General features: G+C 44.6%; 1 protein-coding gene across 5 annotated transcripts in view; it reads right to left on the bottom strand.

Moving 5' to 3' along the window:
• The window catches only part of SESTD1 (SEC14 and spectrin domain containing 1), a 91,447-nt gene that overhangs the window by 42,584 nt on the left and 22,953 nt on the right, over positions 1 to 25,910 (bottom strand). For all 5 annotated transcript variants that reach the window (XM_084798505.1, XM_084798507.1, XM_084798506.1 and 2 more), the window contains exons 2-4: positions 11,174 to 11,253; positions 7,959 to 8,067; positions 2,503 to 2,593 (exon numbers count right to left, since the gene is read on the bottom strand). In XM_084798505.1, the coding sequence (XP_084654631.1) occupies positions 2,503 to 2,593; positions 7,959 to 8,067; positions 11,174 to 11,228 (255 nt within the window). In that variant the 5' untranslated portion in view covers positions 11,229 to 11,253. The remainder of the gene's footprint in view (positions 1 to 2,502; positions 2,594 to 7,958; positions 8,068 to 11,173; positions 11,254 to 25,910) is intronic.

The following is a 25,910-nucleotide window of genomic DNA, read 5'->3' on the forward strand; positions in this document are numbered from 1 at the left end:
CTTCCTTACATCACTCCTCTACCGTCATGCTGAGCTCCAGAGTCCTAGAATGCTCGTCTGATCCCATCTGCACTGGATTCTTCATCCAATGTGCCAAGAGCTCAAGAGCTCCCTCCTTAAGGAGGCCGTCCCTGCCATCGTGTGTGTGTGTGTGTGCGTGTGTGTGTGTGTGTGTGCGCGTGCGCGCACGTGTGTGTGTGTGTGTGTGTGTGTGTGTGTGTGTGTTGATCATGGTCATGCCCCCCACTCCACATTCACCACAGCTTTCATCACCACTTCATGCTGCTCATTAGTTTCCTAACTGCCCACTGCCTGACTCCTCAATAGCACAAGAGCTTCCCAATGAATGTCAATGAAAAGCTTATCTGTGAATGTCACTCTATGTTCCCAACGTCTGACACAGGAATGCCATTCCATAAATGGCTGTTGAAGGATTGAATCTTCATTAGCACTGGATCTTACTCAAGTAACTGTATCTTAGAGTTAGAGGTAAGGAAGCCAGGACAGACAGCTGTCTGATTCATTTCTACCACCACACTGTTTCATAATGCTCTGCACCGGGTCAACGCACTACTTCTGAAAGGTCCAGATGAAAAACATTTTAGACTTTGAGGGCCACAGAATCTCTGTTCCAACTATTCAATTCTGTGGTGAAGCATAAGCCTTAGACAGTATACAAATGATACTTACAGGCAATGTCCAGTATTTATTTAAACCCAAGAGTCCAACCACTACCCTAAGCCACGAGGGCTGTACCAGGCAGAGATGGAAATGGTCTTTCAGGAGCATGTCCATGGATACAATGGAAACCTAGTGCCCCTGTAAATGACCTGGATGTAGCTATGGTAAGCAAGACAAACTCAACTGCTTCAAAACCCTTATCACAGAGGCAAGGAAGTTTAGAGTGTGGTTTATTCTTTTATTGGCCTACAGAAAATCATTATTTCCAAGTCACTCGATATGAGAGCTACGAGAATCCAAAAAAACAGGGTTCCTCTTTCAGAACACTAGTGCCGGGCAGAGCTGTTCTCAGAGGCTGGGACAGGGCTCCCAAACAGTTGACCCCAGCCCCTGAGAGAAAAGTCAGGGAGTCACTTCCTGAGACAGTTAACTAAGAGAAAATAGTTAATGGAAGCCTGAGAAACTTCGATAACTTTCTTAGAAATCTAGACTGACTCATATCTACCTGAGAAGAGGAAATGGCTGCGAGGATGAAGTCCACTGACTGTTCTACAGACTGTGGATCCAAGTGTGGCTCCTGCAGGTCCCAAAGGCTCATCCATGACGGGTGAGTGTCAGGATGAAGGGCAGTACCCCAAAGACCACCCTCAGTGGATTCCTTTCCTGAGTGGAACTTAACAACCTCAGAGAGTCAGAGCTGTCTCCAGGGTGGGGAAGTGAGGTACTGCCACACATTTGACAGAGAGGTTGCTACGGGACCTCAATCTGTGCTCCCGTAAAAACTGGCCCTAAGAGGACACGTGTTTAACTGCGACAAAGCCTGATAGGGAAGCATTTGGGTCACATCCTTAAGAAGGAAGCAACAGGGGCTGGAGAGAGAGCTCAGCACTGAAGAGCACTGGCTGCTCTTCCAACGGGCTGGTTCAATTCCAAGCACCCAAACAGCAGCTCACAACTGTCTGCAACTCCAGTCCTAGGGGTTCTAACACCTTCTAGGAACATGTGATAAACAGACATGCATAGGCACAATATCCATAACAGATAACTTTTTTATTAACAACAACAACAAAAAGAATGGAACAACAGGCAAATACTTTGGCATCACTTCAGATGCTTGGAAAAGCCAAGCCCCAGCACTTGGGCTATGCCGACTTCCACCTTTGTGAAGTACACAGTATCTGAGCCACACTAAGCTCTGACACTAAAGTTAAAACTATCCTCTTTGTTGCCATCTGTCAAATCGTTTCATCCTACTCATCCTGAGTAAAGGATGAAACATGGTGCACAGTTCTCTAACCACGGGTTTAAACACTCCCACTCCCTTTCTCTCCACAGAACTTACAGAGCAGCCAGGCGCCGCTCAAGTTCTCTGACCCCTATGTATGTCACTGATGCGTACTGAACGCTCACTGCTCCTAATACTGCCCAATTAAATGTATTTTCCCCAAACTGATCCATCAACTCCTTCCACTGCATTTGCTTCACATGAGGCATCTCTAAGTCAAAGTCCCTGCCAGGAGCGGCATTTTTTTCTACCGTCTTCCATTAATCCAGATAACTTCTGTTCTTTAGCTCAAATACTGTCTAGAAACTTTTCTCAGGACAACCAGGTGCCTGGGAACAATCCATCCACTCTGGATGTTTCCATGTCACATGACAATGTTTTTAGTAGCCTCCCAGCAGATAACAAGAGCCTGCTGTGTCCCTGCTATATGCTATAGATGGACAAAACTGTCCGGGAGGGACACAGGAAATAAAAGGATGTCCCGCTATAAAACAAAGAGTATTTCTTGATTGACAGACAAAAAGAAAAATAATTACCTGCAGCATTAAGACTACTGTCTTCACCACATTCCACTGAGACTTCCTGCCATCCACGATCACGGTAAATCCTCTGGCCTTGCATTTCTCACTGAAACAAAACACAATAATAGGTGTGAAACAAGGTCCAGCCTTTCCTCAGAAGCCCGAAGAAAGACGGTAAAAGCTTTAATTGCAGGTCGGATGCAACCCACCTCACTTGGTCTGACCCACAATATCAACCCACAATCCTCCACAGGGTTCATCCCACTGTCCGGAATTGTTTTTCTTGTTTTGGGAAGTATTAATCACAAGCTAATTTGGAAGGAAAACTCTGAGAACATGGGAAGCTAAGGTCTTAAAAAGTGATGAAATCAAAGTACCATTCCAGCAACACCAATAGCCTCTCAATTTCTCCATCTATAAAATGGGATCAAAGAGAGCCTCATGTGCTTCTTACCAGAATTTTGGATTTGTGGCAAGACAGCTTAAAACAGGTAGAGAACAGTAAGTTATTACTAAACCACTGCAGGCTGGCTTCTTTGTGCACAGGAAATCTAACGTGATGAGGTCATACTCGCTTTACAAGCTGAGTGAAAGTTTGATTGCACTACATCTAACCTATTGTTGCTTTGATTTTTCTCATTCTTAGTCATCTGACCAGCAAAACGCTATCTTCAGTATTGTGAGATGTGCTGTGCTACATTTAATTATTCAAATATTTATTAAATGTAGTGGCTGCTACAAGGAAAAGCTTCATTCTAAAGATGAAACTGCATGGCTATTGATACTGTAATCATTTATGTATTTACAGGCTTGATGCAGGAGCCTCCACTGCCCTCCCTCAATACAGTGGGAGAAACTTCAGCTGTGCTTAGCAGAGCAAGGATTCTGAAGTGAAGACAGTGCAGGTTACAGTCCTTTCCACTGTACACATTACCGGAAAGGCAAACAGTTGACCTCTCCCTGGGATTTTAATCCGGCAGGCTAGGAGAGCTCAGAGTCTTTCCTTTTCCTTCCTGGCACCCACATTTGCCACAGAGGCTGCTGGGAAAAGCACTGCATGTCTAGTTCCCTGAGAAAAAGCTGACCCCCCCCACCCCCCGCCAAGAATGAGGAGACAGAGCTCAGAATTTGGAAGAAGGGCTGGGAGACAGAGGCCACAAATATGCTAAATAAGGAGAGATATATCCCACACATGACACCGACACAAGAACGTGCACATGAATAGCAGTAAGAGTGTACGTTCTGATAATCAAAACATAGAAATCCAGGGTCTACCAACTGCTAACCAGGAAACAGAACAGCGAGGCCACATGGAAAGCTACTGGCCAGCAGCTGATGTCATGGCAAAAGCCAGATGTGAGCACCCAGATGTTATAAGTCTCTTGTACAAAACATTCAACACAGGCAACTCCACAGAGCAGATCAGAGGCTGAGTGAGGCAGGTGGTGAGGCAGAAATGGGGAGGGACCGCCAATATATAGAAATTCTTTTGGACTGATAAAAACTATTTGGAGTTAGTGTGGTCACATGACCCTGTGAATATACTACAACCCTTTGAATTGCATACTTTATCAAAAGGGTACTTTAGCTGGGCGTGGTGGCACACGCCTTTAATCCCAGCAGCAGGAAGGCAGAGGCAGGAGGACTACTGTGAGTTCAAGGCCAGTCTGGTCTACAAAGCAACTTCAATGTTGACCAGGGCTACACAGAGGAACAGTGTCTCAGAAGAAAAAAAGAAAAGGAAAGAAAGAGAAAGAAAGAAAGGGGAAAAGGGTATTTTATGATAACTTAGTGAAGTTTGTTTTAAAATTTTATGTATTCAATATTGGGGGCTACAATGAAAAAAAAAAACAAACTGCTCTCAGTATCTCTGTGGAAGAGGAAAGGGGTGCAATACGCACCCTGTACCTCGGCTTACAATAGCACATAAACGCTTGACCAGACACCCAATTCGCATTTGTAGGTGCAAGAGGAAATTCCTAGAGGTCGCCACCAAAACGACATATAAAAGGCAGCTATGGCTTAGTGTGGCTACAAGCCCAGAAAGGCCACACAGGCCAGGAACGCTGGATGCTAAGTAGCCTCTAAAGAAAGGCAAGAACTCAGGGTCTCCCAATACCTAATAAGCTTGCAAGAAATGGAGCCAACACAAAGGTTTCCAGTGTGAGCCTATTACCCAAAGACACATCCCTCTCAACACTTGATGTTTTCTTATTAGCATCTATATCCGTGAGATGTAGGTCACACAACAATTTGTTAAATATGTTTTTTATATAACACATTTATATTTCAATGAGTATTACAAATTAATCTGCAGGTTAATACTGTGAAAGTAATGAAGCTTGAAAATGCCATCTATAATGGTCCTAAAGGATAAAACACTAAATCTTTTACAGTACTTAAAAAGACCCTTAATTTTCATTTTCTTACACCTTTTCACTGAGACAGAGAATGAAAATATGTGCAACCATGGGATATTATTTCAAAACTGTCAACCAAGTGGATTTCAGATGCTTTGCAAAAAGCATGCTCATGGGCCTAGGGGGCTGTAAATAAGGTTTCTAAACCTGTTTAGAGAAGAAAAAGAAAAAACGTGGGACACTCTCTTGGCTAGGTGTGAGGAAAAGCAGACTCTAGCCCCACTCTATGACCGGCTGTGTGATCCTGAGGAACCCAGGCTGCTTAGTTTCACTTCCCCAACTATCAAATGGAGAAGTTGATCCTGATGGTCCATCAATGACTATTTGTATGATTTACAGCTATGAGCCTACCTAAAATGAGAGGTTTATTGGTTAATGGGATTTTATAGATTGGCAATTAGCAACAGAGATCAGCAAGGCCATTCTGTGAATGCACTGACTATGGCATCTGGTAATTTTCCTTTTCAGAAAAGGAAAGAAAGGAAGGAAGGGAGGAAGAGAAGAAGGGAAAAAACATTTACTTGAAGACTTGTATGTCTCCAGTAATGAAAAGCCAGCAGCAGCCAATCATTAAATGATGCATCTAGATTGGAAGTAGGTCTGTGTCCCAGTTAGCTCTGTTGTCCACCTGACACACATGGGAAGAGGGCACCACTATTGAAGGATGGCCTATATCCTACTGGCCTGTGGGCAATGCCAGCCCTGGACAGGCGAGCCTGGGCTGTGTAAGAAAGGTAGTTAAACATGAGCCCGGAAGCAGGCCAGCAGGCAGGGTTCCCATCGGTTTCTGCCTCAAGCTCCTATCTTGAGTTCCAAGATGATAAACTACAATCTATAGGTCAAGTAAACCCTCTCCTCCCCAAGTTGCTCTGGTCATGGCATTTACCACAGCAACAGAAATTAAGCAAGGAAAGAAATTGGCACCATGTATAAGGTAGTTAAACATGAGCCCAGGAGCAGGCCAGCACAAGCAGCGCTCCTCTGATGGTACCAAGTGTGGGGTGTTGATGTTGGAATGTCTTCTGGAAGGTTTGTAGGAAGACTGTGGAGGCTAGAAAAGCCATCGAGTGCTCAGAGATTAATAAACTGTTGTGGGAACTTGCAAGATAATACTGGATACAACATAGGCAATGGGAACTTGGCTTGTGAAGTTGCAGAGGGAAGTCTGAGACTCCCCTCAAAGATGCTCAGCCATTTGTATGGCATTTTAAACTAAGACTCTGAGGCTCTGGTCACCTGGGGCTGAAGAATCAGCAATGGTTAAAAAAAGACCAGCACCACCAAAGTGAAACCTTGGCTTTACTGAGACAATAGGTACTGGTGCGCTGAGGCAAAAAAAAATAAAAAATAAAAAAATTAATTCTCCTGTGATTAAAACCTAGGGATTATTCCATCAGAGTCAGTACACAGCAGCTGTGGTCCAGGGAGAACCCAGGCTGCTTCTCCAGCTGGAAGGTGAAGAGTCTCTCATAGGGAATTGGTTTTGATGGCTTGAAAACTACGAGATTTACGGGGTCCTAGAGAGAAGCTAAGGCGTAGTACTGTGAGACCAGAGAGACCTGCTGTAGTGATTTTCCCTCCTGGCCCCAAGCTCCCAGAATAATGACTCACGAGACTCAAAATATATTTACAAATACCTAAGCCATATAGCTAGGCTCTTCTCTGACTAGCTCATAACTTATAACCCGTTTATACTAATCTGTGTTTGGTCGTGTGACTTGTTACCTCTGCTCAGGTACCATGCATTTGTCCTCCCAGAAAGATTCATCTTCCTGGCCAAATCTCTCCCGTGCCTGGCTCTATCCCAGAATCCTTTCTGCCTGCCGGATACCTCATCTTCTATTTCCTGTCTCAACTTTAGGCCATTAGCTTTTTATTGACAGGTGATGCTGCCATATAGACACAAGCAATTCCTTTTACAGAGACCGTTGGTGAAGACGCATCCGTGACTGTAGTGGAGATCACAGGATGTTGGAGATGCCAGAGCCATGCGATTTCCATCAAAACGCAGTGGCAAGTGTGCTGTGGGCCAACCTGGGCATTAGCCTACCACACAAGCTATGAATGCTGTGATGACAAAGCAGGAGAGGTGGGCCACCTATCTTCAAAGGCAGGAAGAGGATCTCAGCTCCTGTAGAGTTACAGGTGTTTATGAGACACCAACTGTGGGTGCTGAGAGCTGCAGTCAGAAAGGGCAGCAAGCACTCCTAACTGCCAAGCCACCTCGGCAGGTCCTGCTTTGGATTCTGAAGTAACTCATAGACTTAAGCAAACAGAAATGTTCGAGATTTTTCTTCATTCCAGAACTACGAAAATAAAAAACTCAAGGACCTATAAGTTAAATTATGTGCAGATTTTTTGACTTTTTAAAATAAAAATATTTGAAGACCAACAGCCTTTACTCATATTAGAGATTAAAACCAACACAGTGAAATAGTGAACTAAAAGATAAATTCATGTAGATTAAGTTCTCTCTGTCTCTTTTCCCATGTGTGTGTGTTCGGGGGTGGGGGGGTGGGAGTTACATGTATGCGCAGAGGTGTGTACCTGTGTGCACATGGAGGCCAGAGGGGAACAGCAGGTACCCTGCTCTATCACTCTCCTGAAACAGGGTCACTAACTAAGCCTGGACCTTGGCTGACAGCCACCAAGCCCTAGCGAGCTTCCTGTCTCTGCCATTTAGTTATAGGTAGACTCACAAGGCACTATGTCCAAATTCCTGTGTGTGTGCTGGGCATGGGAACACAAATCTTGCAGTGCTCTTAGCCACTGAGCTCTCTTCCACGGCCCCTAACTTCTCCTCTTTCTGGTGTTCCATGGTATACTGACACTTAACCTAACCGTTCTTGAAAGGCTGAAAGTACACATTTAGAGATCTATATGCCATGAAGTGCGTAAAAGAGTAAAGTATCTTGTCTATGTACTGCCATCAGCCACTGGCTCTAGTCTTTAACTGTAATTTCACTGCTGAGAAAGCATGTGATACTTCAACAGCAAGAATCAATGAGAAACAATATTGAAACTGAAGAAAAAAGACACCTTCGGAGTCACCTTGGAATGCTGAGTAGATAGTCCAAGGTGACACTCAGCTCATCCATATTTGTCTGTTCGAGGCATAACGGGATTGTCAAGATGAGTCCACTGCGTCTGTCCTTTCCTCCTACAGAGAAGATACAGTTAAGATTTACTAGATATTAAGACATTTACATGGGTAACATTGTAATCCAATTTTATTAAAACAATTACAAGTTTGGAAAATATCTAATGAGCGTAGTTTATAAATGCTTGTAATAGTAAAGGCAAAAAAAAAATATGCAGAAGAAAATGCATTTATGAAATCTTCATCAAAACCAAAATCATTTTCAATTTCTTCCATTTAGTCTGCTGCCTAATTGAATCAACTCATCAAATACTTCCCGTGTGCCTGGTACAATCAGTGTTTGCAAGTAAAACAAATGTGCATCTGGAAAGAAAAGCTTTAAGTCATTATAACAGTATGAATTACAGCCACTAATTTGCTACCCTGTGTCTTCATATAAAATCCATTAAAATGCTATAAAAAAGGACTGAGATAATAGAGAAAGATGACTTTTTTTAAAAAAGCAGTGATAAGTATAAGAAAAGTAAAGACCTGAGCAAAAACTTGTAGAATTTTAAACCAAGTTAAAAGAACATCCCACAATGAGAGATGACCCCAGTTCACTCACAGAAGAAACTGTGTGGAATACGGAAAGCAATGGAAGGTGGGCTGCCTACATGACATATTAATTCATTCATTCTGCAAATATCACACCGGTTGCTGCTGTGTACAGGCAGGACAGCCAGCTGTGGACTGTCCCCATGGCAGCGACACAGCCCTGTCCAGCTGAGCATGAGGGACAGGACCTGGAGGTTCCAGCAGAAAGCCGGGGAGGAGCGCACACTGACATCCCATGTATGCTACGTCCTTGTCCTGCCTGCCCTCACCGTCAAGTGTAACTCTTGAAGCCCAGTTTGATGGTACACGCCTACAATCTCAGCACCCAAGCGGTCAAGGCCAGTGTCAACTACAAAGTGAGATCCTCACACAGCCAAGGACTGTGGATGCAGCTTAGAAAACGCACTTGCTTATCTGCTTAAGACCCCGAGTTCCATTCCCAGGGCAGCAAAGGAAACAAGCAAACTTGTAGAACTTTTATTCACACCTACCATCTTTCAAAGGTCTGCGCATGCTTGACTCACACTGAAGCCTACTGTCAGAACTAACCGACATTTACAACGGTTTTGGAAGTTTAAAAAACAGCAAATCCTGAAGAAAACAATTCTGTATAATCTCCAGCAACTCATCACTACAAACTGAAAAGCCTGAGGTGAAAATGACTTCCATTAGTGACAGAAGTGCAATCCGCGGCATGACAGCCATAAAGGGCTATTTTCTATGCAACCGTTGATATTGAACCACTTTGTCTAACATCAATAAACCGCAATTTCAGAGGGTTCAACCTAAAACACAGTGACTCAATAGCATTTTTGATGATTAGAATATAGGCTTTATTTTTTAAATGGATTACACAGGTAACTTCCAAATAATGGTGGCCTTCAAGTAATTCTGTTTGTTTGAAGACATATTTCTTTATTATTTAAAAGAAAGTTTGCGAATAACCGGCTTTAACTACTAACGGTCAAGCAACAGAATTTTAAGAGTGGCCAAGGGGACTTTTTGTTTTGTTTTGCTTTGTTTTGTTGAGAAAGGATCCTTCTATGTAGCCCTGACTGTCCTGGAATTCTCTACATAGACTAGGCTGGCCTTGAACTCACAAAGATCCACCTGCCTCTGCCTCCTGAATACTAGGATTAAAAGTGTGCACACCAGGTCTGGCTTGAACAAGGGCACTTTCATTTGCTCTTCAAAACTGATAAGCTTTACTGGTGCAAACACACAGGAGCTCACACTTAGACTGTAGGTGCCATCTCAACCACTTAGAAATTCCCATTCAGGAGCCAAGCTTAGTCCTCAAGACTACACCTCACTCAACTCCACGCGCTCAGCTGTTACTGGAGGTAAGAAAACAACCACTGGTGTGAAAGTGAGAGAAACAAAGACCTTCATGACACTACGACCAACGGGCTCACATGTCGTAAGACACGAAGATGTTATTGGTGGAAAGAAATGAACGGCATCCGCAAGTGACAACAGTGTGGGAAGACAGGCATTTCAACAGGCGGAGCAAGAGAAAAGAAAACCAACCTCCTGGGGGACACCTGGCAACCCAAAGCACGTCAAGGCAGCTGGGGTGTTTGGTTGGGTGGTTTTTAGTTGTTGAGATAAGATCTTGTATAGCACAGATTGGCCTTGGCTTTTGATCCTTCAGCCTCAGCTTTCTGAGTGCTGGGATCACACAGGAACATGCTTCCAGTTGTAAGAGTGAACATTACTAAACAATCATTATAAATCTCACAAGGCCACAGTATAAACGTTAGTAATAGCATTCATACAGAGCACCATGGAGGCAGTGGAAAGGCCAATTGATGACACAAGTTAAAAACAAACAAACAGACATTAGATTAGTAGAAACAACATCAACAGAATTCAGCTTTTTGTTTTGTCCTTTGTCATCAGGAAAACGTCAGCTTATAAAGATGCATCAGATGTTTGGGGTTAAAAAAAAAATTAGAACTATCAAGACAACAACAAAAGCTCAAGGAAATGGGAACGAAAAGGGAAGAAGCTATAGTCTGGGTAAACCTAAACCGGCAGACCTTGCAGCCTACGGCCTGTGCACGTTTTGTTCAGTTATTCAGACCCCAAGGTGACCGCCCCAGAATGAACCACACCTCAGTTCTCAGGGGGGCAGAGGAGCCTCTGTCCTCTCCTGGAATCATCTGAGCAGACACACACTTCATGTTAGGAACTGTAAGCAAATTTGAGCCAGCAGAGAGAAGAGCAGAAGTGGCACGCTGCACCTCTCACAGCGCAGCGCTTGTTTCCCTGAGAACAACGGAGGACAGAGCTGAGAGAAGGAGCCAGAATGGAGGGGGTCAGCCTGCACTTACTGCCCAGTTCTTACTGCAGAAGTGGGAACTGACTTCATCTGTGTACTGGTCAGTTTAGTCAAATCACAGAACAGAATAAAAACCAGATCATGAGGATCCAGCAGTGATGGCCACTGCAACCCATTACGGAAATGCCTTAAAAACAAAACCTTTGTAAAAGAAACCCCACGCATTCCTGCTAAGCTAATCAGAGTAAGCGCACATGGAGAGCAGCTCTGGCACAGCGCACATACCTGACAGGAAGGCCAGCTTTTTCTTCAGGATGGGCAATATCACCGAGGCCTCCATTTCACTCCAGCAAACTTCCTGGCCTCTGAAAACACAGTGAAACGTCAAACACGACAATTACTCTATGAAATTCATATTTGTTCTGCTTTATCCGGGGTCTCTCAATCTGAGTGGAGACAGCTGGTATTTGGGGCCAGGTAAGTCTTTATGTGCAGGGAGTTGTACATCTTTTAGTGACATGCAGGCCCTTTACCAACAAAATACCAGTGACACCCCCTCCCACCCCCGGCTGCGAAAAGCAACCGGAAGTCTAGACATTGCCAAACATTCTGTAGTAGCTGCATGAAAACCAATGGCATAAGTGTTTTCCAGAGAAAAACTCCTGGGCCAGATATACCAACTGTAGACCGCAACAGCTCAAGAATTACCCCAATTATTTTATAATCCACCAAGTGGCAGCCAGTCTTCCGTAGCTTCCCATATCTCACAGCTTATTCCAAATATCTGATTCCATCTGTAGCCGGGCTAAGAGCTTTCTCTAATTTCAAGTGTTTTTCCTCCTTCCTAACACCTCCTAACAGAATGGTACCTCAAGGCAGTCGTGCTATTTGCTAGCTCAGTTCATCTCTTTTACTCTCTAACAATTGTTGTTGTTTTTGTTTGAGACAGGGTCTTGATCTGTAGCCCAGGCTGACCCGGAGCTCATTCTACACCCGAGGCTAGCCTCGATCTTGTGGCATCCCTCCTGTTCTGAGCTTCCTGAGTGCTGGGATGAGTTTACCCTTTAGGGCAAGCCACAGCTTCCTGTTTGGTTTTTCCAGAGTCCACACAGTCACTGTCAGAGCTCATGGCGACCTACAAAAAGGGAGAACTCAGCAGTCAGTGCTGGGGGCAAGACAGTTCTCCATAAATGGAGGCTTCAGTGGGGAAGGCATTCTGAGATACGGCCAGCCTCTCTATATCACTAAACAGGAGCTGAGGAGAAGAGGACCTTTAAAAAACAAAAAGAGCTAAGGTTCAACTACACTGCCCTCTTACACCGAGCTGCACATCTGAGAGAGCGTTCTCCATCACTATCCGTCCTTTACTCCTTAGCAGCAGCTCACGCCACCCTGCCCGGGGAAGGCAGGTCCTAGAGAACCCTGTGTGAGCTGCTCTCTTCAAAACAAGTATCCAGACTAGAAAAGATGACTCACTGGATTGTGTCCAACAAGGAGCTGCCATGAGCCTATCCCATTTCAGCCACTGTGCTGTCGGCTGGAATAAAACACTCAAGTTTCAGCCCTGTAAAAACTACACTCGTTTAAAAAAAAATTCCATATTTGAAAAAGAAAAATATATATAGTCATCAGATAATGGCTAATTATGCAAGGCTAATTAAGCCAGTGAAGTATTTTACAAGCTTTGTGGTTAAGAGAAAAACAAAACCAAAGAATGCCACCACCATTCCCAGCTGCTTACAAAGAAAACAACCTGTACACTAATTGATGCAGCCTTCAGGCTTACTCCTTAAGCACTTGTTTAGGAAGGAGTCAAATTGTTTTTTCCATTCTGACTCTGTATTATCCAGCTAACAGAAGGGTGTTCGCACAACCTCACATTTTCACATCCTGATAGCGCTTCGTGTTTCTGGATCAATGCTGCTGCTTGGTCAGCTGTTACCAGCTAAACAAGAACCCAGAAAACCTGTGCTCACATTTTAGAGCCTCCCTCCTGTGATCCCCTTGCTGGGGCCCTGATCCGAAGTTTGTTAAGGATGCTATGATGATTATGGTAATTACCATTTGCCTTACACTCAAGTGTTTATTATAAACTTTGCCCTTTTCTAAATGGCTTCTAGTACAGACTTATTTGATGTTCCCAATAGTTCTGAGGTAACACCTAGCTGTTTCAGTAACTCTAACAGCTAGTAAGTGTGGGAGTCAGGACTCAGACGCAGGCAATCTGGTTCCTTCAAGGCCACGTTCATAATATGCTATCAGCTCACCTATCAACAGCTCTGAAAATATCCAGCGACATCTAGGCAATTAAACACCAAACCTGTCTAGACTAGATGCCAGTAACAGACATGCAGCAAACTCGAAGCCATGTCCTCAGTCCTCGCTCCTTCTAATAGAACTCCTTAACCCCTTGGAACTTCCTGAGTGACAGGAAGGGGTGTCCTTTGTACTGCTAACGTGCCCTTTCCTAGCAACTCGTGCTAATAAACTACGAGGGAGCCTCCACAAGTTCAAGGCCAACATACTCCCCAAAACTCTCTATCAGAACCCCAGAATTTAATCAATCACGACTACACAGTAAGACACCTGTTGGCCAGGCAGTGGGCACACAGGACACGAGGCGGGCAGCAGGCTGAGCAAGGCTGCGGTTCTGAAAGCCCTCCATACTTTACAACATGGTGTCTCCTCGCTGGCTATTCCTGAGCTATGACATCGTTATACAGAGAAGAAATGGCTTTCCTGGGGCCTGAGTCCTTCTAGTGAATTATCAAACCTAAGAAGCCCTGGGTTTGCTCCCAGCACCCACGCGACAGTTCACAACGGTTTGTAACTATAGTGCCAGAGGATCAGACGCCTTCTTCTGGCCTCCCTGGGCACCAGGCACACAAGTGGGGCAAAAATAAACGTGCAGGCAAAACACTCGTACATATAAAATTTATAAATAAATAAATAATTGGCCACAGTAAGGTCCTCATTAAACAGCAACTGGGATACAAGAATATTGTATTTTTCAGACCATGACATGCACTTTTCCCTCAAAAGCAGGGGGGAAATTAGGGTGCACCTTATGGTCCGATTGCTGTTTTTACGGTTTTTCTTGTTTCACTGCTCTAAACACTGGGGGCGCCTTATGGTCGGGTGTGTATTATACTCTGAAATCTCCAGCATCTGCAGTCCTGAAGCCCAAGACACAGTGGCTCCGGGGGAGTCTGGGAGTACGGACTGTGTTACCGCAGCTTTGCATGGCAGGCTCTGGATTTTATGTCAATTAATACTAGCTTAATTGTTAACCACTGAGTTTTCCAGTGCTCAAAGGGGCAAACGTGCACTTCCATCTTGTGCTCTAGGCTCACCCTGGCAAGCTGGCCCCTTGAGGCAGCCTTCTCTTCTCCCCCACCCCACCGCATTTCTTCAGAGGCAGCTGCTACATGTGACAAGGCACAAACGTTTTTTGTTGTTGTTTGTTTTTTCTGAAGACTGGGTTCCTCCATGTAGCTTTGGGTATCCTGGAACTCACTCTTTAGACCAGGCTGGCCTTGAACTTACAGAGATCTGCCTGCCTCTGGCCTCCCAAGTGCTAGAATTAAAGGAGTGTGCCACTACCGCCAGCACACAGTAATTTTTAATCCAAAGCTTGCTTGCTATTTATTTATTTATTTATTTATTTTTGGTTATTTTCAGGTCTTGTTGAAAATGACAAAGAGCAATGAGGCATCCACATCTGGGGATACATGGGCCAGAACCAAATAAAATAAAGTAAAATGCGAAGCCGTGGAGGGAGCCTCAATCTCTTTCTCTGCCACTAAAGAAATGGACGACAAAAATGGGGGTGACTGTACAACTCCTTTAGTTCTCCAAGCCACGGCTTAGGGGCCAGAAAGAGGGCTCATCCTTTAAGAGTCTTGCTGCTCTTCCGGAAGACCCAGGTTCAATTCCCAGCACCCATATCAGGCAGTTGGTAGCTTCTTGTGACTGTGGCTCCAAAGAACCTGACGCTCTCTTCTGCCGCCATGGCGTTCACTGCCATAGACACACACGCACACAACATGCATCTTTCTTTTAAGTTGTTATGCCTTTGCTTTTCAAGTGTTTACAGAAAAAAAAAAGCAATTTGCTTCTCTTTGATTACATTAATGCCTTGCGGAAGAGTTAAGCTATGCATAAAGTACAGAAAATAAAGAAAAGCTCTTACGAAATGTATGCGACCGCCTGTCTACAGGGGCAAATACGGGCATTATTTTTCACAAGAAAAGGCTGCTCACTCCAAATATATGAATGAGCCATATTCTCAATGAGAGAGTAAAGCCAGCACGGGACAGTAACCCGATGTGACAACGGAACCAGCTAGAAAGATGTAAGTGGTTAAAGCTTGCCAAGTAGAGTAAGGTGTGCTGAACAAAAAATGAAATGACAAAGATGCCACTGTGCTTTTCGTATTTCTTTTTCCCCTCCATTTATGCAATCACTTTTACTTCCCGATCTCAGCCCCCTCCCTCCTCTCCTTCCAATCCCACCCCCTCCCCCGCTTTTCATATTTCAGACAGTCATTTCAGACAGGCCTTTTTAAAAACACGAATTATTAAATAATAATGAGGTCACTGGAAAGTTATTATATAAAAGGAACAGAAAACCAGGATAGTTAACAAGGCACCTGGGCCGCCTGTGAAGCATGCTGCCTCTCTGGATGGTTCTGGAAGTCCTCGACTTATACTGCTTTGGCTCTCAATACCCAGAATAACTATGCCATGCCTTAAGATCATTTCATGATATAAAAATGTTGGGGAGGCCTGGTGGCACTCAGAGGAAGGATAACAGGTCACCAAGAAGAGACTCGATGCCTATGAGCATATATAGGGGGAAGAGGTTCTCCTCAGTCACAGACATAAGGGAGGGGAGTAGGGGGGAAGCAGGAGAGAGGGAGGAATGGGAGGATACAAGGGATGGGCTAACTATTGAGATATAATATGAATAAATTAATAAAATAAAAATGTAAATAAAAATCACTGGGTTCCTTCTAAAGCAGAAGTCACACTATGTGAGCAGCAGAGACGCACACAGATGACATGCTCCTAGTAGGTGCGCCTGTTCTAGCTCGACCTGCTTCTCCCAGATCTGAGGTGGAAGAGCAGGACAACCAAGGTGGTCATGTTGGTCTGCTCTTCCCAGGAGCACAGACAAGTCTCTCTACATCTGCATCTTTTCACCCACTCACTGATCAGATCCACGTAACAATTTACCAGGTGGAGGCGTGGCTAGGTGATAGACACCCTTGCATTCAGAAATACGGGAGGCAGTAACGGACTAACGACGAAGCCTATGTAAAAATCACGCAGCGGAACACCCCACCTACTCCTCACATCTCTGTCAGTACTCAATGACGGCGGCGGCGGCACCCACACCTGCTGCGCTCTCTTCCCCTGAGACAGACTCCAGCCCCAGGAACCCACAGGAGCTACTACTGGATGCCTGGAAGCTAACTCTGAAGGCAGCCAGAGAAGTCGATAACTGCCATCAATGGGCAGCCGTTAGAGGGCAGCAGAGCATGTCCTGAGCAGCAGGACAGAGCAATTACAGGCCTTTTAATCAAGACTCAGCAAATTACACTTCAAAAGAGATTGTAATTGATGATATGTGTGGGGTACTGGAACTCTTCTTTCAATAAGGATAAATCAACCAGTCTGCTCGGAAAATTCAGTTATATTCTTTGAAGAGTGTTTTTTAACAACCAGAGAAAACCCATTAGGACTGCCTGAGGCTAACTAAATCATCTCTAATAAATCTGCATCATGTAGACAGAAAATGGCGATGAACGAAACCAGAACACAGGCTCCTTGGGTCCAGGAAAATGCTGATGGGCAGCTCTCCTTGAAAGCGGGTTAGGAATAGCTTCTATTGTTGCTTTTGAAAAAAAGGGGGGGAGGGGTCTTTGAAATGAAAACAAACACAAGCACAGTCCAGGGCTCACTGCTTCCTGCCTGGCTCACCATACTCAACTGCAGAGCTAGGCAGACAGGAACTTCACTGGGCATCAGGTGACACTGTGGAACTTCCATGTGACATTTGTGTTAGTGCAGGTGCAGGTATGATAAGCAACCTAGTTTTAAAGCCATACTGGCAGTTTCGGATGAAAGAACAACAGTCCCCTGGAAAGGCTTTAAGTGAGCATGGTAAAACAATGGCGGCTTTCATCACAGGAACCTGCCCATCCTCCTCCTCTGTGGAGGCTCCGAGTCCCAGCCCTCTTCACCTGCCACAGGTGGTACTGGCCGGGCAGGCTGGAGCTTCTCTGGGCTATCATCAAACCTCTTTGCCCCCTGACCTTGTTTCTAGAAGAAGGGTTTGGTTTTGTTGCTGTTGCTTTGTTCTCCTATCCTCGACAAAGATTACACACATCCCTTCAGGCTAAACTCCCACTAAAGCCCCCATTCTGCAGACTCCGGGGACCCTAATACATTTCAAGGGCGGTTCAGTCCGATGTGTTTTAAGGCCCCAGGCTACAAACAGTAATTAGCTTTAATCCTGTTACTTGTATGTCAGATGCCACAAAGGAAAGAGTGCCTTTGTTCAAATAAAATATTACCTATAGTGTGCACTGACATTTTTGGAATGTTCATTTACATAATGTAAAAAGAGTTAACCCCACCTAAAAAGTTGTCTCCCCTCATCAAAACTACTTTTAATTTTTATCTTATGTGTATGAGTGCTTTGCCTACATGTCTTTTATGGACACTGTATATGCCTAGGCCAGAAGAGTGTACCTGACTCCCTGAAGCCAGAGTCACAGATGGCTGTGAGCCACCATGTGGATGCTGAGAACTGAACTCAGGTCTTCTGTAAGAGTTGCCAGTGCTCTTAACACCTGAGCCATCTCTCCACACCCAGAAAATTCCTCACTTTTATGGGCATAATCCCAGAAACAAGCTCATAGGATTGAGGATCAGGTGATTCTATTTACATGTATAGTAGCTGGCATATCCCAAGATAGACATTGTTCAATGAACACTGCCTAGTACCTATAGCTAAAATTTCCTTCCTCCATCCATTGATAGTTCAACCACTGACTTCACTGAGACCACAGTCAGAGAATTCACACTAGAGCCTTCCTGTGCCAACAGATGAAGACTGTCCTGGCCTTGCTATAAGTAACAGATGTCCAGATAATCGGTAACGGCCCAAGGACCCTCACCTGTGTCCCTACCAAGCTCTACACAGCATCTCATTTTATCAAGTGAGAAAACCAGGGCTGGAGGAATCATGTGCTTAGATCACACAAATGACCAGACTGCAACTCCCGGAAGCAGACCACTGAATCCGCTACATCCATCTTTTCATCATTTCCGGTGGACCTTAAGATGTATACGTTTTACCTTGCTAAAAAACTGCCGAAAAAAACATTGTAAACAAACAACATAAGTGTCCAACAGGAAAAATCTGGATATAAATGATGTGCATTTATGGAGCAAAACCTGAAAACTAAAAATAAGGAAGCACCATGCTCCCAGACGTTTGCTCCCTGCACCACAAATGCTTAGCACGTCATCCCAGCTCCTCTGTGGTCAGACCAGGAAGCTACCAAGCTTCAGCAGCAAAGACAACGGCCCTTCAGTACTGCACACGCTCTGGATGATACTAAGGTGGCGTTTATCTGTCCTGGAGACTGGGAAGTCAAGACCACAGTGCCAGCCAGTTCAGGACCTGGTGAAGGTGCTCACAGGCAGCACTGTTTGGGTATCCTCGTGGGCTAGAAGGGCAAAGGAAGAAAGAAACACTCGATCTTCACAAAGCAGTGTTTGCCCTCTTCCTCCTGGAGTGCCCTGGTAAGAGTGCTGGTCCCATCCCTGAGGGCAGCAGCCTATGCATCCATCACTTCCTGAAACACGGGGCCTGCCACCCTCACAAAGGGGACCCAGGCAGTCGCGGTGACAGCACTGGCATCTGGGAAGGGACACATACTTGGAATAAGAATGGTAATTTGTCTATAATTGTTCAAAGTGATGATGAGTAAAACAGATTTCTTTTTCCCCCTGTGTTTCTTTATGTTTGTAAATATCTGTGATAAACCTGGTAATATCTTTAAACATGCAAACACTGTGAAAAAGGAGCCATAATCCTTTAAACATCAGTTTCCACTTAGCTTTTTTTTTTTTTTTTAAATTTCACAATTAACAGGGAAAGCCAGGTATGGTAGTACATGCTTACAATCCCAGCATTCGGGGTTATGTATATATGGAGAATTTAGGAAACAGACTCCTTGAGGTGTCCTCACACTCACCATCACAATCTATAGGTCTTGGTGAGCGCAGACTGACTCTGTGGACCCCATTCGGGATTGCTGAGGAGGGAAGAGGCACATTCTGACAAGTTCCAGAGGCGAAGAGCAGGCCACGGGTGTGAGCCCACTGTGAGGGTGCACAGAACGGCAGCTCTGCCGAGTGCTTGGCATTGATGTCTAGCGTCAAGCCCCAGCTGTCTTCTCAAGACCTCCCTCGCTATCACCGCCACCACACATACTTTTTCAGGTGATTAATTACCAGGAAAGCACAACATTATATCCACAGAACATACCAGCTGTGACAGGCAGACGGTAAGGAGCGGCTGGTCAGACAAGCAGGTGGGTCTGCTAGGTGAAGCATCAACAAGTATCAGGAATGTTGTAGCTTCAGTCAGACAAATGGATCTAAAAATTATGTGCATGCTGCACATCAATATCTAAGAACATGTTCTGAATCTCGTAACAATCTATCCCACCTATGTGCTCATAAAGGACAAAGCAGTTACTGTTTCTGAGATCAAGGCAGGTGTGGTCTCTGCTGTGTGAATGTTCCTGTATGCTGGCCGAGAAGGCCGCACACTTGGGCAATGCACAGTAAGCTCTGTTGACTAGGGTCCCTCCCCACAACCACAGCAGCTTTCTCATGTACGTGCCATTGAGCAAAATCATTAGCAAGTAAGAAAATAAGCTTAGATAATTTTAAACTAACCCAAGCACTATGAATAGAGTGTGTATTTTCTTTGAACTGAATATTAAATTACATAGTTCAGGGACATTTGCTGAGACATCTTGGGCCTCGGCCCTTTGGATCATGAATGAAGAGAGAGAGACTGTGTAAAGCCTTCTCCATGCTGAGCCAACTCTAACTTGAGGCTTTTAGAACTGGCTTACTCAACCTCACTATTTACCCACAAGTGAGTTTTCATCATCTATATTCCAACACTTACACGAGCCATTATTTAACATGCCCACTTTCCATTTCCTGAAATTATACCTTAGCTTTTATTATAGTAATTACCGTAACCCCCCATCTCACTTTTTTAGTTTAACACCTATGAACGCTTTTCAACTTGTAGCTTTTCCAGGCAACATTCAGATAGCTTTTGACTCTTATCACCCCACTGTCACCTGGCAAAATAATCTGACTTGTTATCCATATGAGAACCACAGAAAAAAATCTAGGGTCTTTCTGGATAATTAAGAAGAAAAGCTTTTACTGGCAAGTAGCTTCCAATACTTGAAGCACCATAATTACCATACAAGATGGTAACAACAGAAAGTAAAACAAGTGTCTACTGTAGGGCCATGCAACGTGTAAAATCTTTTCTTTTTTAGTGAAAAACTACAGCACTTATTTATCTTACAAAAAGTAATCTAAAGAGTGTTTGTGTGTGCATGTGTGTGTGTGTGTGTGTGTGTGTGTGTGTGTGTAATAAAAGACAGGAGATATGGCCCCTGGGGTGTGTGTGTGTGTGTGTGTGTGTGTGTGTGTGTGTGTGTGTGTGTGTGTGTGTTTGTCTGATTTGGGAGTGGGGCAGAAAGAAAAAAAAAAGCCTTAACACTATTCTGGCCTAAACATCATACTTAACTAAATTACACATCTCCATGCTTCTGTGCTGGGGCCTCACAACACCCCTCTGTTGTTGGAAAGTGAGAGGCTCTCTTTAGAGTTTGTGAAAACAATTGAAAAAAATAAAAATAGTAAAGAAAAGAAGAATAAAGAAAAATGTTGTGATGGTTCTACCTTAAGTCTCGAGGTGGGCAGTAAGTATGGGCTTGACTTTATTAAAGGGGGAGGCTGAAATCCCAGAGGATTACTCTTCATAAGAGAAAGCACCTGAGCTCACTGTGAATGGCAGTTGGTACTATACACTGTGTTACAGAATCAGATGCCCACGCTGCTCTCAGTAGGAGGAAAAGTACCACGTGACAGTTTCACAATTCATGAATTAAAGGAGATGACCATGCAAATCTATTATCTCCCAATATGTCTTCCAAAGCTCTTGTTAAAGAACAAATAAAGCCACACAAAGTCTGCACCCGCAATACACTTGAGGCCAACTACTAACTTTAATTGAGGTAGAAAATGCAAAACATGTTTTTGTTTGTTTGTTTGTTTGTTTTTGAGACAGGGTCTCTCTATGTAGCCTTGGCTGTCCTGGACTCGCTTTGTAGACCAGGCTGGCCTCAAACTCACAGTATTCCACCTGCCTCTGCCTCTAGAGTGCTGGGATTACAGGCATGCGCCACCATGCCCGGCACAAACCATGTTTTTATGGAGATATTTCTGAAGACCCTCAACCCTTATAATAGGAGTGGATCTAGAGAAAGGAAAATTGTACAGGAGAAAGAGGATAGTAACAGAAGACCTGAAATTAGCCCATATCATACAGAAAGGTAAGACCACCACCAGTGAAAATCCCTGAAGAAGAATTCTGACAGACAGCACCGTTGAGAAGACCGTCCAGAAGCCGACTCAAGAGGGCAGGCTTGGGAGGGCAAAGCTTCAGAGGTGTGTAAGTACCAACTCAGCCAAAGGACGTCAATGGCTGCTTAAATGTGATTCAGTACATACACAAGCAGTGTTTTTCAAAACCTGAGCATCTGGGCTGAGGACTGCTCAAAGCACACTGCCCTCTCCTTCATAAGAACCACTCAACAGACTGAAGGCCAAACAGTACCCAGAAGGAAAGAAAGAAAAGTTGAAGTGTCTGTCTCACGGTCTGGGTGAGGAGACCTGCCTTCCATCCGTGCCCTGGAACTTATGGCACTGCTGGTCTCTGTCCTCAAGCTTTAGTCAGACAGGGAGACATCATAGCACAGGCTTTCCTGAGTCTCCAAACTGCAGACAGCAAATCCCAGGGCAGGGCAGCCTCCATATGGCTTGATTCCATTTCCGAAGAGACAGCGAATAAGAAAGAGTGAGTGCGTCCTCTCTCCTTCCTTTGGTTCTAATTTAGTCTCTATTATTATATGTTTCCATTTATTAAAGAAAGAAACAGAGACAGAGACAGAGACAGGAAGGCAGACAGAGAATCCTCTCCAAAGGAAAGAGAGCTAACCCACAAAACAACCATATTTACCTACAGCAGCCCACAGTGTAGGGCGCCTTAAGTCAGTCTACTCAAGAAACAGTCCTGCTTACCAATACAGACAGAAGATTATACAGAGAAACCATCTCAAATAAATAAAATTAAACCCTGTCTTTAATTTTAAACTCCAAACTGCTTTCATAAAAAAAAATTTTTTTAAAGGAAATGTGCAAGGAAGGTACATACAGAAAAGACAAAAGGAAAAAGCACAGTATCAAAAATCAAAATAAGAAGTGGAAATAAGTAAGAAGCCACGTGGTTGTCGCGCAGATGACCCTGCTTAAATCAAATGGGTCACAAAACAAAACAAAAAACTATGATTCTGTAAAAGGAACTGGATGTTTGACAAGGAGAGGAAAAAAAAGGAATAAAAGCAAAATAAAAAATACATTATATACATGTACGAAATTGTCAGATAACACAATAAACAAAAAGAAAATATAAAAAAATAAAGTAAACCATCTTAACCTTTTAAACTATTTCAGCAATGTAACTTCAAAAGCTAGCAAATCATCTATGCCGCTCTTACTAGGGCATATTTGCTTGAGCAGCACACTTCTACTCTTGGGCATGTACTACTGTCCTCTTACATGTTTCTCTCCCCTCTTTAACAACCACATTACAAAGACTATTTTATGTGTGTGAGTGTTTCTCAAGTATATGATGTGCACGTGTGAGCACCCAGCGCCCTCCAGAGGTCTCAGATCATCTTGAACTGGGGAGATGGAGGTTGTATGTGAATACTTGAATGCTAAAAACTGAACCCCAGTCCTCTGCATGAGCAGAGCTCTTAATCACTAAACCATCTCTCCAGTGCCCCATCTTTAAATCTGTACTGAAAACATCTGAGGTACAGCTAGAGACAAGAGAGGTTTTTCAAGCGCGTACTGCTCCTCCAGAGAGTGGACTTCAATTCCCAGCACCCACGTCGCTGCCTATAATCCAGTCCTAGTGCATCAGAGTGCCCCCTCTTCTTGCCACTGTCAGCACTGCATCATGTGCAGACATATACATAATTTAAAAATACACAGCTGGGTTCCTGTCTGTAAGCATAGCAGAGGATCATTTATAGTGTCAGGGGTCAGCTCTCTCCCATGCTGTGGGTCTTGGGTTGGACCAGGCAGTGATTGGACATTCCCCGCACATCTCATAGGCAGGGTGAATTTTAGGTCCAAGTGTCTGTGTGTGGGTTGGTGTTCCCCTCCCCCTACTAGAAGACCTGTCTAGTTGGAGGGTGTTCTCTTCAGGCTCTATGCCCCCTGCTACTAGCAGTCTCTGCTGGCGTCCCTCCAACATCCTCCCAGCAGTCTGCACTGACTTGGGTCTCCAGCTTGGGACTGTGCCCACGGTTTATTTCTTCTCTGAAGGCCTTCCGTCCTCCTGCCCTCACTCTCCCCGGGTCTGATGTCCACCCTCATATCCTTCTGTGCCCCCTCTCCTACTTTGTTCCTCTCTTCAACCACTACCTCTGTCTGTTCTACTTCCTCTTCTGAGTGAGATTTGTGCATCTTCTCTTGAGTCCTCCCTGGTGATTAGCTCCTTCCGGTCTGTGTGTTGTGGTGTGTTTATCCTGTACTGTCTGGCTAACATCCACTTAGAAGTGAGCGCACATATCATGTCTCTCTTTTTGGATCTGGGTTACCTAACTCAGGATGATGACCAACCAAGGACCTTAAAGGGACTGGACCTAAGTCCCTACAAAGACGTAGCTGATGGACAGCTCAGGCTTCATGTGGGTCCTCTAGTAAGGAGACTCTCCTGCCAACTTTTCGATCACTTCCCCCTGGCGGGACCACCTTGCCAGCCCACGGGGGAAGAGTTTGACAAACTCAGTCCTGATAAGACTTGATGAGCTGGCATGGATGGGAAGGGAATAGAGGAGGGGAGAGAGGGAGGCTGTGACTGGGAGGTGAGGAGGGGGTGGGGCTATGGCCAGGATGTATAATGAATATATAATTTAAAATATATACATAAGTAGCACGCAGTGGTGGCACATGCCTTTAATTCCAGCACTCAGGAAGCAGAGGCTGGCCAATCTCCATGAGTTCGAGGCCAAACTGGTCTATACAGCAAGTTCCGGGACAGACAGGGTTACACAGAGAAACCATCTCAAATAAATAAAATTAAAGCCTGTCTTAAACTCCAAACTGGTTTCATAAAAAAATAAAATAAAATAAAATTTTTTTAAAAAGGAAATGTGCAAGGAAGGTACACACAGAAAAGACAAAAGGAAAAAGCACAGTATCAAAAAATCAAAATAATAAGTGGAAATAATACGTGCTTTCAGCCATATTAGAATACGCTTATAGAAGATACTGTCACAGCACTACACATGATTGGAAAGCCAACCTGAAACAGCCTATGTTCATACAGACAGCCAGAAGATTGGCTGAACTGGCGTGGTGGCGCACACCTTTAATCCCAGCATCAGGAGACAGAGGCAAAAGGATCGCTGTGAGTTCGAGACCAACCTGGTCTACAAAGTAAGTCCAGGACAGCCAAGGCTACACAGAAAGACCCTGTCTTGAAAAACAAAACAAACAAAAAAAAAGAGTGAATAAAATTACACAATGGAGCCAGGCTTGGTGGCACCCACCTTTAATCCTAGAAGCAGACACAACTCTGACTTGAAGGCCAGTGAGAACCACAGTGAGACCGTGTCCCCAAAAGATAAATAAATAAAAACTACATAGTGGAGTGACACATAGGTCTCCTCATTTACTAGGAAACAACCCACTATCCAACAAGCAGGACAGCGGGAAGGCCTGAGTATCTTCAGGACACAGCAGGACAGCGGGGAAGGCCTGAGCATCTTCAGGACAGAGCAGGAAGAGTGGGCCTCTGACTCTCGGGCTGTTTTCCTTCTGTTTGTTTGTCTTGTCCAACCCCGATGGGATAGCTTTTATCCTTATTGTACTTTATTTTGTTAAACTTCATTATTATCCCTTAGCAGCCTGTTCTTCTAGCCGGGCCTGGTGGTGCGTACCTCTAATCCCAGCACTTGGGAGGTAGAGGCAGGTGGATCGCTCTGAGTTCGAGGCCAGCCTGGTCTACAAAACAAGTCCAGGACAGGCAGGGCTACAGAGAGAGACCCTGTCTCAGGGAGAAAAAAAGAAGCCTGCTCTTCTATGAGCCTGTTCTTTCTGGGAGACAGAAAGGGGCGGATCTGGATGGGAGGGGAGGTGGAGAGGACCTGGGAGGAGCAGAGGGAGGGGAATCTGTAATCAGGATGTATTACATGGGGGGGAAATCTCTTTTCAATGTAAGGAAAATAAATAATAAAAAATATTTCATCTAAAAAATAAAACACTGGCTATACTTAGAAACAAAACAAGGGAAGATGCTAAACATTTACCTGCTCAATGTGTGCAAAGAGAAACAATGTAAAGGAAGAACTAGAAGGCCGGTGTAACAGCGACAGCTGGAAAGCGGTGGATGAGGATGGCTAACAGTGCTGTGTACAGCTCTCTGTAGCGCCCTTTTAAAGCTGTATTAATGTCTCACACACTAAAACAAGTGGCGTCTGCAGGGAGGACGCAGCAGTGAAGCGCAATCACTCCTCTTGCAGAGGACCCTGGGTAGTTCCCCAGCACCCATGGTAGCCCAGAACCATGCGTAACTCCAGCTCCTGAGGTTCCCACACTGCTCCTGGCCTCTG

The sequence above is a fragment of the Acomys minous genome (genome assembly GCF_964271855.1).
Source record: "Acomys minous genome assembly, chromosome: 10".
Lineage (NCBI taxonomy): Eukaryota > Metazoa > Chordata > Mammalia > Rodentia > Muridae > Acomys > Acomys minous.